The sequence below is a fragment of the Meleagris gallopavo genome, chromosome 20, assembly GCF_905368555.1.
Source record: "Meleagris gallopavo chromosome 20, MGAL_WU_HG_1.1, whole genome shotgun sequence".
NCBI classification, from domain to species: domain Eukaryota; kingdom Metazoa; phylum Chordata; class Aves; order Galliformes; family Phasianidae; genus Meleagris; species Meleagris gallopavo.
The window spans coordinates 5,486,996-5,501,414 of record NC_139423.1 but is presented as its reverse complement, the minus strand read 5'-3'; the positions used below and the strand labels follow the sequence as shown (position 1 = coordinate 5,501,414).

The following is a 14,419-nucleotide window of genomic DNA, read 5'->3' as shown; positions in this document are numbered from 1 at the left end:
CCTCCATTTCTGTTAATCATCTTAAAAGCAACAGTGACAATAGATGAACTCAGCGGCAAAAGAACTCTACAAAGCAAGTTATGATTTTCTCCCTTAGGCCCATAATGCTCCCCCCCTTTGCAATCAGAGGGGATCAGCTTTGCTCTGTGCAAATAAAGGGGATGTCCCATTCCCTTTCTATTTGGAGTGAACGATTACATAGCTGAATAGAACCTTCTGTATTACAGAATTGCATCACATTCATGTACGCAAAGAAGAAGAAATACATTTGTAGATGGGTATTTACACTGCCACATGCTCTTTCATTTTTGATCCGCAGACTTAATCGGTAAAGCACCGTGTAGATTTAAGTAGTAACAATCTTTCATGACCACAGCTCCCCAAATCTCCTTAAGGCAGCAGCAGGCTTTGCAGCACAGGGAACTCTGTGACTTACCACATTGCATGCATGTACGTTGGGGGTAGGCGGGGGCTGCTGACTGGGGTACAGTTGTAGGATCTCATAATTCTTTCTGCCAAGAGAAAGTTACGAAATAAACTGGCCACGAGCAAGTCTTGCCTGAAGAGCTTCTGAAAAAGATCTGTCAAGAGATGGCACGGATTACTTCATGAGCACCTTTATAACTCGGGTACCCCAGGTATTACGTAAAAATCATTTAAGTGATAAAAATATGTAAATATTTTATTCAAACAACAGCAACAAAACTCTACAACAGTCTTTTAGTGGCGGGATATCCCAACTCTTAAAGGACATCTGCCCTCTGAGTTCCCTTAAAACATCACTATTACTCTGCATTTCACATGAAAAGAATTAACTGCTGTTTACCTCAGGCTGGATTTGCCTTTTCTGGACAAAATTTCACTTCTAGTGATTTGGAAATTGTAAGGGAGAAAAGGACCTGTGTGTACCATTTAATAAAGAACTACAGTACTAACTGGCAGTTTGATGTGCTCACAAAAAGCCAACATGAACAGTAAAAGATAACAAACACACTATCTCCTAGAAGAGCAAAGAAGTATTTATGCAGCAATGAGCATTAGCATACAAATATATACAAATTTGGCCGCTCATGCTCTAGGAGAATGAATTTAGAGCAGAAGAGAGGTTGAAAAATGGAGTGAAGTTACTTGGAAAAAGATACACAGTCTTATCAGCAAACAGAGAGAAAGTTGTTGTTTTTTCCATGATGCTAACAAAGGCTGCAAGAAAACAGATTGCTCCTTCCAGATACAGTAAGAAAATTATTCAAGCTAAAGCAATCACATTAGCACTGGAAAAAACCTTCCTAGTTTCTAATTATCATGTTGCTGAAATTGTTGCTGAGAAGAACGAATATAAAAAATTTAAGTAGCCTCAAGATCATGCCTGAGCTGTTCTTTCAATATTAAGCTTTAATTTTCTCCTTATTTCAGCGTCTCGTTTCTCTAACTCTTCATCCTGCTTTGAATAAGCAATACTCCCTCCTGATGAAAACTTGCTTTGCCTGCCCAAGTCGTACCTCTAGGCAACACGTTCCACGCAATGGTGTCTGTGATGGCTGTGAAGATCCAGTTCAGCTCCCCCAGGGGAGTTCTCCTGTCATTCAGTCTTCCAGGAATCCTATGGGGGAAGAAGGAAGGTGGGAACAAGGACGTTCCCTATTAGTTGGGTTTTTATTTTTATTTTTTTAAACACGTTGCACACAGTCACTCTATAATTGTATCACTTGTGTCACGGTGGTACCTATATGCCCAAAAAGCATAACATAAGGAAAAAAAAAAAAAGCTTCCTATTCTGCTTTATTATTCTTTCTCTCCTGAAGAGAACGAATTCCTTTCCCCCCAGCGTGCCAGGAGACTGCCAGCACTGCATGAAGGGAAGCACAAAGAGGCACTGCCACTGCTGCTGCACTCAGGCGCACACCGGAGCTCACGGCCATCCTCCATCTGCTCTGTGTGCCCAGGCTGCAACAGGGAGTGCTGTGTCAACCCTAAAAATATCAAAATCTTGTCAGCAGTACATATCTGGAGTCTATTTGTGGTACTCAAAATGCTGAGGAATCCAATTGCTAATTTTATCAAATATTTTGATGTAGGAAAAAAAAAGGTGGCAGTGATCAATAGCTGGGATGGCAGCTTTCCAAACAGCAAGAGACTCTTGGCACTGCAAACACACAGGACATGCACTGAAAGTGAGCAAGATTGTTTTTCAGATTATACCTTAGGTAGGAAAAAATAACTCAAACCCTCCAAAAAGCTGAAGTATTCACAGAGCTATCCCCTTTCTCAGACAAAGCAAAAGCAGAGGACCAACTAGTGATTCTACAGGAATAAAACAGCAGCACGTTACATCAGCACTAACTAATATCTGCTTTTAAGTACATCTCCTCGGAGCCAGGGGTCCATTATAGCACACAAGCAGCAATGGACTGAGCTGCACTTGGGTTGTCACAGTGGAGGCCTTTACTGTGACTACAGCAGCTACGTCCCCTCTCTTCAGAACCAAACCAAACCGATTCCTCCAAGCATACATCATGCCATGGAGTAAGAAATTTAAGGTTACTCCTACAGCAGAGAAAGACTTGAGCACTGTGGATGAACACCCACCAGAGGGAAGAATCCTCATGCTAATGAATACTTTGTGCTAGTGGATGAAGAAAGAAGAGCATTTAATCATTAAGAAAGGGAAGCAACTGAACGTTTTTAAAGGTTTCAGGCACACGTGCTTCAGAGGAACACGAGCTATTTAGCTCTGCTGAGGAGTAGCCAGGTGGAAAGCTGCAGCCAGAGATAGGCAGAAGGGCAGAGCAGATAACATCCCATCCCCATGGGCTGCCCATTTGTTACTCCAGGCATCAATGCACCAGGGACAGCCTGACAGGCATTCAGCACAGCAGAACAGCACCAAACTGCAGCCTGCCAGCATAGTGCAAACCTAAGAGATTCAGTCTGTGATCCATGCAGGGACAGATTTTAATCTGAAAGCGTTTCCATGAGCTACATCGAGCTGCTTGCTTTTTGGTTGTAACTGAAAAGACACTACAGCACTCCCAGGTTTCATGTCGGAAGGAGGGAAAGCAGCTGCCCTGTTCGCCACCTGGGAGGACCTCGCTTTTGTGAACTGAAAGAAGGTGCTCGAATTCATTTCACCCAGCTGAGCTTGTGCTGTATTTGCTTATCCATTACAACAGTCCAAAGGAACTGCAGGACCAGTGAGTGATGTCTGCTGTGAGTCAAGAGAGCAGCCAGAAGTCTGCTGGGACACCACATCGACATACGCTCAGGACTGAGGGAAAGAAAAGAGGCTGTGAATTGTTCTTCAACATCTCTCAGCTTCCTGCTCCATCCTCCTCAATTTTCTCAGATGTGCTTTCTAATGCTTTGTTGCTTTGCACTGGGAAAAACAAATTCATATAGTAAAAGCATCAAGACAATCTATATGAAGAGCAAAGCTTCGTCTATGCTAAGTTGTTCTGATACATATGGCACTAGCATTCCCTATGCAGGTTCAGATGAAGCATATTCCCTTGCACACATTTCTGAAATAGCTGGAAATTAACATCTTATAAAAAATTCCTGTCTGTCTTGATATCAGAGGAAAAATATACAGCTCTGAAACAGTGTTTGTTAACTGATCCCCCAGAGCAAGCAGAGGGAACACAAGGCCACACAACCGCTCTTAGGAGGATTTCACATCAATATTTGCATTGCAGAACACCCTCTGCAGCAAAATAACAGCATTTCCTAAGTTGTCATGCTATTAATTAGAAACCAAAGCATTCCTTGTTGAGGTTTTCCTCGCAAGCCAAATGCTGAGCTTAAACCTTCTAAAGGCCACTTTCAAGGCAGCTTTCAGCGCAAAGAGAAATAGCATTTCATGGTGGAGTTTGAATCTTTACAGCAGATGGAGAGCTCTGCATACAGTTCATACTAGATTCTGTTTACTAAATGCAAATTGTGTGTTGATAATTATCTTACTGGTGGCACTAAGCAGGAATGACAGGCTGAAACCAAAAGTTGATGCTAGCAGCACAACCTTAGAAACTCCTTTAACTTGAATAATCTGCTTTATCAGCGAGCAAGGTATGCTTATTTTTTGCACTGAAAGGCTAAAAATGACTTCTTGTTAGTTTAATACAGGTTTTAGTTTGGCTGTTAAAATACACTTGGTATTTTTGCACCAAGCAACCGTGCTTTCTAAGACGAGCTGCCAGGTTCATAGAAATAGAGCTGCCTGTAGGGACCGCAGTCACGAAGCAGACATTAACAGGATGCCATTCGCACATCTGCCGTGTCATCAGGTGAGTTCATTTCCTCTCTGCCCCCATATCCACTCAGGAAGGTACAAGTTCCAGCGCTGCGAAGATTAACGGTGCTCAGTGCTTTGCAAACCTATGCATTAGGTGTTAATGGTGGGGGTAGAGAGTGTGGAATAGAATGAAAGGCAATACATTTCAGTAACCGCGCCAGACCTATCAGGGCTTTCCGATTTTGAAGCAGTGCTAGAAAGAGCCATTAGGATGAAATTGGCAGTGCTGCTGTTCTCTGTGCTGCACACAGGAATCAATTAAAGTTGGAACAGTCAGTACGATAAATCGACAGACGAAAATAAACACGTGTTCTCTGTTCCTAGATTGGACTGCTCAGACTCTCATCCCAGAAAGCAGAGGACAGCTTGTACCACTCAAATGAAAAGCTGAATGATTGACGGGGGGGTTTAACACAGTGTTCCTCAGTGTCAATAGACCCTGATCACAGATTTATTTGAAATAATCAATCGTGGAGTTTCTGTTTTGTATTTTTTAACTCACCGTTTACACCTCTTTTAGAAGAGCAGAGGTCACTTAACTATTGCTATCTTTTTAGAGTTTCACTATACAAATTTTCAGATGAAGCACGTCTGAGGGACTCAGCACATTTCTCTTCCACAAGAAGCTCTTCCAAAGCTGTCCTATGATTCTAAAGTTTCTAATAACTTCTATTTGGACAGGCACCTACACAGCCAGCAGGCTGCAACGGCCCAGAAAGTATTCTCCCCCACAAGGAACATTGCTATCGTCTTGGCATCACTTCCCCCGATGTCTCTCATTACGCTTCGACAATCACCAGAGAGCCTTTGACAGTCAGGACAAAGCAGGCTTCATTTGTAAAAACTAGTTTTGAGGAAGGGGAAGAAAAGGAAAAAAGGGCAGGCTGCCTCAGCTGCTGGCTTCAATTTAACATCTCTGGACTCTCGATTGCTTCTTCCATCAACTTCCTGACAGATGGCTTTACAAAGACCTAAATCACTGCAGTCTATTGTGAAAAGTGAAGACTACAAAATGTCAGGGTCACTAAGGAGCTCGTGCTAGGTGTTAGCATCAATGTCCTTGTCAGAAATTTAGCAAAATCCTATGAATCACTTTAATTACAGGGGAAGCATTTACTTCAAAGGATGCCAGATTTTCCCTTTGGATGGGCTCCGCCATTACCTCTATTTTTGTACTATAATACATACAATGTGAGATATGCAACGTGATACTTAAGACTTCAAAAAACAAAACGCATTGGCGTTGATTTATAGCTGCAAACATTCACCATAATTTTAGCATTGGGAAAAATAAGTATGTATATTTCACATTTTATAGCCTCGGGAAAAAAAAAAGAGGAGAGTATATCATAGAAAATGGTAAAACAATTCTGCACACAGCATATGTGCTGTGGCAATCTCCTGAACTGGCAAGAACTGCTTAGAAATGATCAGCACAGCTAATGGGCTCAAAGACAACGTGCTCTCATCACAAATCACACCAATGGCACAGGGCCGTCGTGATGGAGCTCCTGAAACCTTGGCAAGCTCCTTGAGAAAGACAAAATGTTTGAAGTTCTTAAATGATTTGTTTGAGACTTCTGTCAGGCTTTGCACACCAGTTTTCAATCCTGTCGTCGTTCTGCACAAAGATACGACAGAAGTGTTGCCATGAAAACCATCCTGTTGAGTGTAATCTTCACTTTGTATATACAATAGACTTTGCCTACACTAGAGGCTGTTTCCCTGTAACAACAGTGATCAAATTAAATAGTCGGTTTCAGTACAACCAGATTTACTGCGGAACAGAAATGTTTCAGACTAGGACCTTCCAAAGAAGCATTCTCCCTGCCCTCGAGTACCAATGGGTACCCACTGCAGACAGGTAGCACAGCACAGCACCCTTCCACCACTGACTAAACAGCACTGACTAAAACATGACATCCTGAAATATATGCTCTAATGTCTTCTATTGAATTTTGCAGAAGAAAATGAAAGGGAATGAAAGCTGCTTAAGTCAGACCTAAAGGCAAACTAAGATTTCCCAGTATAAATCTAATTAAAATAATTTAAAAAAACAAGTTGCAGAGTGGCAGAAATTGGACTAGTTGAACTGTAACTTCACATTGCACTTGATTTCAGCTGAGATCACCTGAAAAAAGAATTAGGAATTAACCAGCTGCACTCCACAGCCCACCCTCCACTTTACCATTCTGACACAGCTGATTAATTAAATTCTGAGGGCATACACAGAAGATATTTGTTATACTACAGCAAAATTTCTACATTTTCTCCAATTACATTACATTTTGCTGCGTGATATCTTGGGATTTTATTTTTCCTACTTTGTCTTTAAATAGGCTCCTACTGAACACCATCAATAATCAATAGACACTCAAACATTAATAATTTCTGGTCCCTGACAGTCTATAACGCTTAAAATGGAAACAAAATTAATTTTAGTCCCAAATTTATTATTTCTAGTGATTTTTATAAATAGATTTTGTGCTGGTGAGCGACAGCCCCAAGATGGGCGCTGCAGCAAGACAGATCTCTCCCACAGCCTCCTGCCTACGTGACATCCACAACAGGCCCTCTGTATCAAAGCATGACAACGGGGGACAAGATTTCCCTCTCTCTGCCAGGCACCAAACGGACCTGGGGAAAAATATCCTGGGAAAGCAATATACTGTTGTGACTCTTTTGAGAACGTGATTTCCAGAGGGAGGGCCTATGCGGCAGTGCAGGTGGACGTGCTCTCGTACAGCCCCAGCTCTTGGTACCCAGCTCACACCCACCCTACACTAAGTTATGCTGCCCCTTAGGGTATCACTAAAAATGTGTAAAGGCAGAACAAAGCCTCGGTTCCTTGCACTCAGGAGCCCCCAGCCAGCTGTGAGATGACAGGACAACTTGTCATCGAGCAGAAGAGACCAACGGAGCCAGCAGGGATGCTTGACATCAGTGCTGCCACAAAAGACTGCCAGAGCTGCCTGAACTCTTAGCACTCCACCAACCTAAACTTCTCCTTTTTTCCTTTACATTTCATTGCCTGGCTCCAGCAAACATCTTTATTCCTAAATGAGGGATTTTTTTTTTGCCTTTATCTCAGCAGATTTGTAATAGAAACGCACATCAGGATGCACCATGCATTTATTCATCAGGACGCTGGTTTAGCCTAAATAATTATTAGTTTGGGCCCTTCAAAGAAGGTGCAGACTAATTTAGTCTCAAAGTTTGCAGCCTAATTAGAATACAAGCTCTCTCCACAGTTCTAAAGACAACTAAATTATAAATTACAATATCCACAAAGGCAAATTGAGAAGTATTCTAGTGCTATCTTGGGACTGCAATAAAAAACATGTGTTTTCTTTAACTGATGATATGTAGCATATTATTATGGAGGGTTTAAATACCTGATACCTACAGGAACCTATTTCGAGTGCAGCCTCCATGAAGAGGGTCTTTAAAACAATCCCGGATTTGGTGACCTTGAGGGCCTTTTCCCACCTTGCTCATTCTATGACTCTACGACCCCACAGAATCCACATTCGCTGTGGTATTATCAACAAGGATATTGATTATTTTTTCCAGTAAACCATTCTTTGAAGAGTTTTTAACCCTCAGCAACATGAAGGTTCTTTCCATGAAGGAAGCCAACTCCTGAGCTACCTGGCTCAGACTGTCACTGACACTGCCATATGTTCTCTGCTTTGATACACCCTTGGAGCAGTATGTTAATCACAGTTAACATAACGCAGTCACTGTTTTGGACCACATTTATTCAGTGACCCGAAGAGACCCCAGCCTGCACCAATGGTGAGCCCACTGGTTCAAAAAGAATTCATCTCTATTTCTTCAAATGAGCTCCCTAAATGATCCCTAAAACAATCTCCCATTGTGAGCCATACTGGTTTAGGTTTGGAAACAATTTACGTCTAGATCCTATTTTAGCAGTGCATGGTGACATGGCTTGAATAACCAGATACTGCATTAGGGCAGGAAACAACTAAACTTTGGAAATAAATACAGCTTAAACCATCTGCTTGTCAGCCTTACAGGTCTCGTGTTTGTTTTGGAAAGCTGAGAAATGATTTTAATTTTGGTTAAGACTAGTGCCACTGAAATACAGTTTTGTAGAATCAATGCTTTGTTTCTCCAACCGAAATGAGAGAGGATAATCAAATTTTCACGTGTAAAATTGCCATAATTAAATACCCAGATACTCCTGATAAGCCTGTCTACGCTTAAAATACACGCTGTGGAAGAACTAATGGCATTGGGAAGCATCTTTAACCTCATCAGAATGAGAATCGTGCAGGTTACTCAACAGGGAATGATTCACTAAAGCAAAACCTGAACAAGAAATGTTAGCTGATGCAACCTTACCTTACCTCACTGCCTCTGCTATCACCGACAGTTTGCTATGGGCAGCATGAGCAATGAGTGACTGCTGTACTTTGTGACACTATTCGGAAGATTATCAGAAAAATAAGAAAGTCTGAAATATATCTCTGATTTAAAAGCACGCTTATTACCCAGACTCCTGCTTCCTCAGCCCTTCAGGATGCCTCTCAGTTCCGCAGCTTTTGTCTCAGAGCAAGGATGGTAACTGGGCTGTGGGCACCCACACGTCAGAATAGCAGACATGCAGGCTGTTCTAATTCATCTTGACAATGATATTTCTAGCATCCAAACTCCTCAGAAATTGAACAGTGTTTAATTAATTACTCCCGGTTTGTGTGCGTGTATCAATGTTCCCAGAATAGGATATTCAAAAATAATCCACAGGGAGGACAGAACTGCATCTACTGCCCTGACTTTAAGAACACACTTCCCATTAAAAAAAAAATAATGTGAAAAGCCAGCAGGGACTCTGGTGGGCAATTATTATTTCAAAGGCCAGCTTGTTGGTATAAACTGAAGGAGATTTACGAACAGCTTTCTTCCCTCAGCTGCTTCAGAATCGGTAATTACGCTCAAATATTGTTTGAGTAGAAGGATTATAGCTCATTTCAGTGTTAAGTCAGAAACATAACGCTGTTGGAGAAAGGATAACAGGACAGCATAGCAAGGAAATGAAAGGCAGTGTTTTTGGTGAGCACTTTTCTGCTGGTGGTGGTTTTGGTGATGCTGGATGAGCGGGTCTGCCCCATAAGTGCCCACGGCCAGAGCTGGCTGCAATGGGACACAGACAGCAAACCCATCAGGGAGGGACCCTGCAGAAGGCTTGCAAAGAAATTTCCCCTTGGATAAACAAGAGGAATGCTGGAAATAGTCAAGAAATAGAGCAACCAGGGAAAAAAGTATATATAGTAAAATTTGGCTTACTTCTCTATCAAATCCAGCGTGACTCCTGGCACCAGTCTGACACTCTTCTGCATACAAAACCTGTGGGGGAGAAAACAAAAACAAAACACACTAATTGTATATTTAACAGCAAGATCTGTGTAAAAAAAAAAAATACATGGAAGAAGGTTTTTGTTACAGTCTTTCTGCTTTTAAAATAGAGTTTGGGTGGAAAACTTTCCCCCAGCACAACCAGAGTCACACAGGGCCCTCCATTTCTGTCACACTCGTGATTATGTGGCCGTTTCCAGTGCTGGTTGTCAGAGCCAGGCTCTGTCACAGTGACAGCACTCCAGTGCACAGGGGGAGCGGGGTCCCTGGGGAGGGAAGGAAAGGGGATCAGTGCCCAGCATCCCTGAGGAGCTGACGCTGCAGGCAGGGCGGGTGATGGAGGCCGGGAGCAATGTGTCATGTTCAAACATCACAGTTATTTAATTAAAGAAATGCTGACTCCACTTCCTCAGCACTGCAAGTACTGCTCCTCCAGGACTGCCATCAGCACAGCACTGTGCTGGGTGCAGGTGGGAGGCAGCACGGCCAACAGCCCCGCTGCTGGGATGTGCTTTGTGGTTCAGAGAGCAGAGCTGGGAAACCACAGCTCCAGGAGGAATAACAGAGCTGTCAGTCGGAGAAATGACTTCCTCTCGTGTCACCACGATGCCGGCCTGCTTCACAGCATTCAGAAATCTGCTCTCTGCTGTGGAGGAGCTCACCGTGCAGCACAAGAGGTTGGTATTCAGCCCCTACACTGGAGCTGAAGCCCCTCAGCAGACAGGGTTCCCCAGCCTCTCCTTTCCATGACACCAGCATCCACAAGGCTCTCTCCTAGCAGAGAACAATTCTCTGAAGATCAAGATGTGCTGAGGTCATTTTGAAACCTTTCAGTCACTCTGGATGTCCCTGTGGTCCCCTTGCCTGCAGGACATCCATTATTGCCAAGACCATGGATGGGCTCTGAAAACCTAAGTGCTCTCCAGGCTGCTTTCCTGAGCTGTGTGCCAACCATCACAAAAAAAAAAAAAAAAAAAAAAAAAAAAAAAAAAAAAGGCATGAAACTATCTATGAAACCATCTTCTGCTCCAGCAGAACCCCAGTACAATCCCTTAAACACAGACACCTCGCAGAGCTGCATTACAGAGCCACTGAGGGAAACACCACTCTCAGACAAACACTGCGAGCAGATCTCAGCACGGCAGAACTGGGTTATTGGAATCAGACTGGAATCTCCCTGCAGACTGTGGATGCCAAAACACTTTCTCACTGTGTTGCTCAATGTCTCTACATTACGACATATCTGAAAGGATTAAAGCAAAGCCCGCACAACTTTGGGCTGTTACACATTTGTTTTCCACAGAGAAAAGGGTTCCACCTATCACCATGTCACACAGCATTTTGTATTTGCTTTGGAAGCCTCTCATGTGAGTTATGATATGACCTCAGCACTCAGCAATATTTTACAAGCTCCCAGATTAATAGGACAGAGCTGCAAGCAGCAAGGCACGCTGCAGAAGAAGGATGAGCTGCCAGCCCCAAAGTGCAGCCTGGTTCCTTGGGCAGGCAGCAAGGGACCCCGAGCTGATGAGCAGGGTCTCACCTGGTGCTGGTTTGCCTCGGGGCAAACAAATATATTAGCCTCCTTTTTGCAAGGATTTCTCCTGAGCATGAGGCTTTCGATTACAGCTGTTTGGACAAAAAAGCAGAAAGCTTCCCAGTGCATACAGATATTCAGGACACGTGTACATGAGAAATGCCACTGTGACAACATTTCCTCCAATATCTGCAGCAGTGAGATATGCACACCTTCGAGGGTCAGCTACGAAGAGACATTCTCACACACTGAATGCGTTGCACTGCTGTCACTTTGCACTCTCCTTAGGGAGCTGCACTGAGGGCAAAGATGTAAATAAACTCACATCTAGGCTATTTTGGTCAAGCCTTGGCTCCTCAAAGTTGACGAGATACAACCAGACTGCACTTGACTTAGAGAAGAAAAACACTCTGCCCTCATCACAGACCTGTTTATACCCAGCTGAATGGGAGTAAAGCAGCAGGCACTTACTGCTTTTGTCTATGCTTGATCTATTGGTGCACTTGTTTTAAAAATCCCCACCTCTGAAAATTTCAAAAGAGATGAGTTCATTAAGACCCCATGTAACTGCTAACAGACTATTTGCATTTCCTCTCTAACAAGCAGTGATTGCCAAGAAAATGTACTTGTAAACAGAATGTTCCTCATCCTGTATCTGCAACTCCCTCTCATCACTCCAAGGCTCCAAACGTGATGTCTCAAGTGGATGGTTGGTGTCATCAGGCAGGAGATGTCAGAGCTGCAGTAAAAGTACCAGTACACACCAGGCGATAGAGAAGAAAAGCAGTAACATGCGTAACAGTGCTCAGATTTTTCTCAGATAACCCAGGAGTGTTTTGAAACTCAGTTCAGTTAGAGCAGTCTAAGTCTAGGACAGGGGATTGGGTCAGTTAAACCCCCAAACCTTCAAGCAGAAATACAAAATGCATACATTGGAAATAAATACTTTAAATGTTCAACTGACCCACCACAAAATCAGCTGTCAGGAATCAAGCATTTACTCCCAGGCACTGACAAGCTTGCTACACGTGGGTCCCAATGCACACAACTGCACGTTTAAAATTCCTGAGACTGAGCTGCTTTTAAACTTTGTTTATTTTTGGCTTGAGGGGTTTCCTGTACTTTCAGGAGCCCCATAACTTTATGTAAGCAGGTTCCTCAGACAGTCCAGCCGATTACAGCCTTCTCCTCCAAGTGTAAAATTGTGAAGTTAGTCTTGCAGTTTCTTTGTGTCTTAAAGGACTGACAATAACATCAGCATATGATGCACCACCAAACACAACTTATAACTGCTGTTTCATTGCAGACAGTGCAAGAGACACATAGATCTGCACAAAAAGTACAGCAACTGTATGCTGATTTCTGCCTCTCTCTGCAATAGCTGGGTCTCCTTGGTGAGGTCAGTCAAGATTGACAACCCATATGTCTTATCTCTAAGCTTGCCTTGTACATAGTTGCAGCATACATTTGGAATGTCAGCTCTCAACAGTGACTACACATGAAGACAGTCAGTATGAAGCTACCCAGAGCTGTGAAATTGTCAGTCACCACATTCAGGTGCACAATTCATCGATCTGCGTTTCTATCACCAGCATTTTTTTTTCCCCCCTGACTGAAGTGGATGCAATTCCATTTGTGAAGTGATTTTGTCAATCAATTTATTCCAAATACACACTATGGGATGTACAGGAATTTATTCAACCAGCTTTCATTTGCCTATAAACTCCATATGTGAAACCTCATTAATCCATCAGTCTGGATTTGCAAAAATCTTTTATTTCAAAAATAATTCTGCAGAGCTCAGGGCCAGCTTTAACAAAAGGGCCCAACTGAATTAGAAGAGTATCTTTAATGACAAAGGCTTATATCTTTATTTCTGGTTAAGTGCCTGCCTCAGCACACTGACATACAGCTTGCACTGAACAACTGGATGTGGAGGTGGCCTGGCTCCACATCTGTTCTTTTTAACTGCAGTGAATAACAACAGTCTGCAAGCAAGTTCTTATTTACAGAACTTGCATGGATACAACAGTAATAATGCCAATCAATAGGGAATATAAAAGGAGTGTAATCTGCAGATTATAGAGGAGATTTTCTTTTTTTTTAATATGTGCAATAAAAAGCAACACACGCAACATCTGGATTAGATGTAGTAGGAAAGGCCTCACTAACCAGGAGTTAGCACAGCACCCACCTGCACCAGCACCAAGGGTAGCTGAGGTTCATGGTTCTAAATCCTTTACCTGAAGGGCATTCTGACCAGCCTTCCTGCCAAACACAAGCGAGACAACTCCAAGCATCTCATGCTCATCTCTGCTCAAGAACCTGCCCTGTCAGCCCTCAGCCATGTTCCCATGGAGATGCAGCAACGCAACTCTCCTGAACAGATCATAACATCTGGAAAAACCTTTCTCAATACATACAAGTTGTGCGTTAACCACTGTTGTGTAAAGGGTTAGATGTTCAGAGAGGACTTCCTTCCAACAAAAACAACTCTACCTGAGCCTCCGCATCTTCACCTTAACGATCACTCAAACTCAAGCACAGCTCTGTATTACACAAGAACACCTTCACTTCACTCAAGAAGCTTCAGTTTGTTGCAAAACAGTTCATTTTCAACAGAGATCAAAGCCCACGCTATGGATTCCCACAAAGTCTTTACAAAATAGTGAAAACAACACAAATTTAGCAGGATCGCTGCGTCTTTGTGGTATTGATTTAACTCATATTCACAATAATGAGTTACTGAGAATAATTGCAAGTCTCAGTTCAAACAATTGCTTTTCAGGTTGTCTAACTCCTCATTGCACATTAACATGGAGTCTCGATGAAAATATTCTCCCTGGAACTTGAGCTCAGACCTTCATTTGCTGCATCCTTTGTGGCTTTTTGTTTTACTTACTGGTCTTGCACTCTTTTCAAAAAGTAACTTTTTTAAAAAAGAAAAAAGCCACATTTGTTTGTATTTGCCAAGTGGGACTCGTTGTCACCTGAGGCTAGCCTTGAACTAGCCAGGTAAAGTACTGAGTTCAATTTCCAAGCCTCTCTTTATAGATAAACACAGCTGAAAGCTTCAACTCACATCACGCTGCTTGGCTAGCAGTGATTCAATGGCAGCCATATGATAAAAGTAGCTCCCTGGAACCACAGTAACACACTATTTCTCAAAGTTCCCCTCAAGGAATTTTGCCACATAGTGATTTCCTCAGCTTTTA

At 42.8% G+C, this 14,419-nt stretch overlaps 1 protein-coding gene across 7 annotated transcripts in view; it reads right to left on the bottom strand.

Annotated features, from left to right (window-relative positions):
* Window positions 1-14,419, bottom strand: part of RPTOR (regulatory associated protein of MTOR complex 1) — a 118,565-nt gene that overhangs the window by 65,467 nt on the left and 38,679 nt on the right. For all 7 annotated transcript variants that reach the window (XM_085239785.1, XM_085239784.1, XM_085239787.1 and 4 more), the window contains 3 exons: window positions 9,599-9,658; window positions 1,500-1,600; window positions 437-581 (listed from right to left, as the gene is read on the bottom strand). In XM_085239785.1, coding sequence (XP_085095911.1) covers window positions 437-581; window positions 1,500-1,600; window positions 9,599-9,658 — 306 coding nt within the window. The remainder of the gene's footprint in view (window positions 1-436; window positions 582-1,499; window positions 1,601-9,598; window positions 9,659-14,419) is intronic.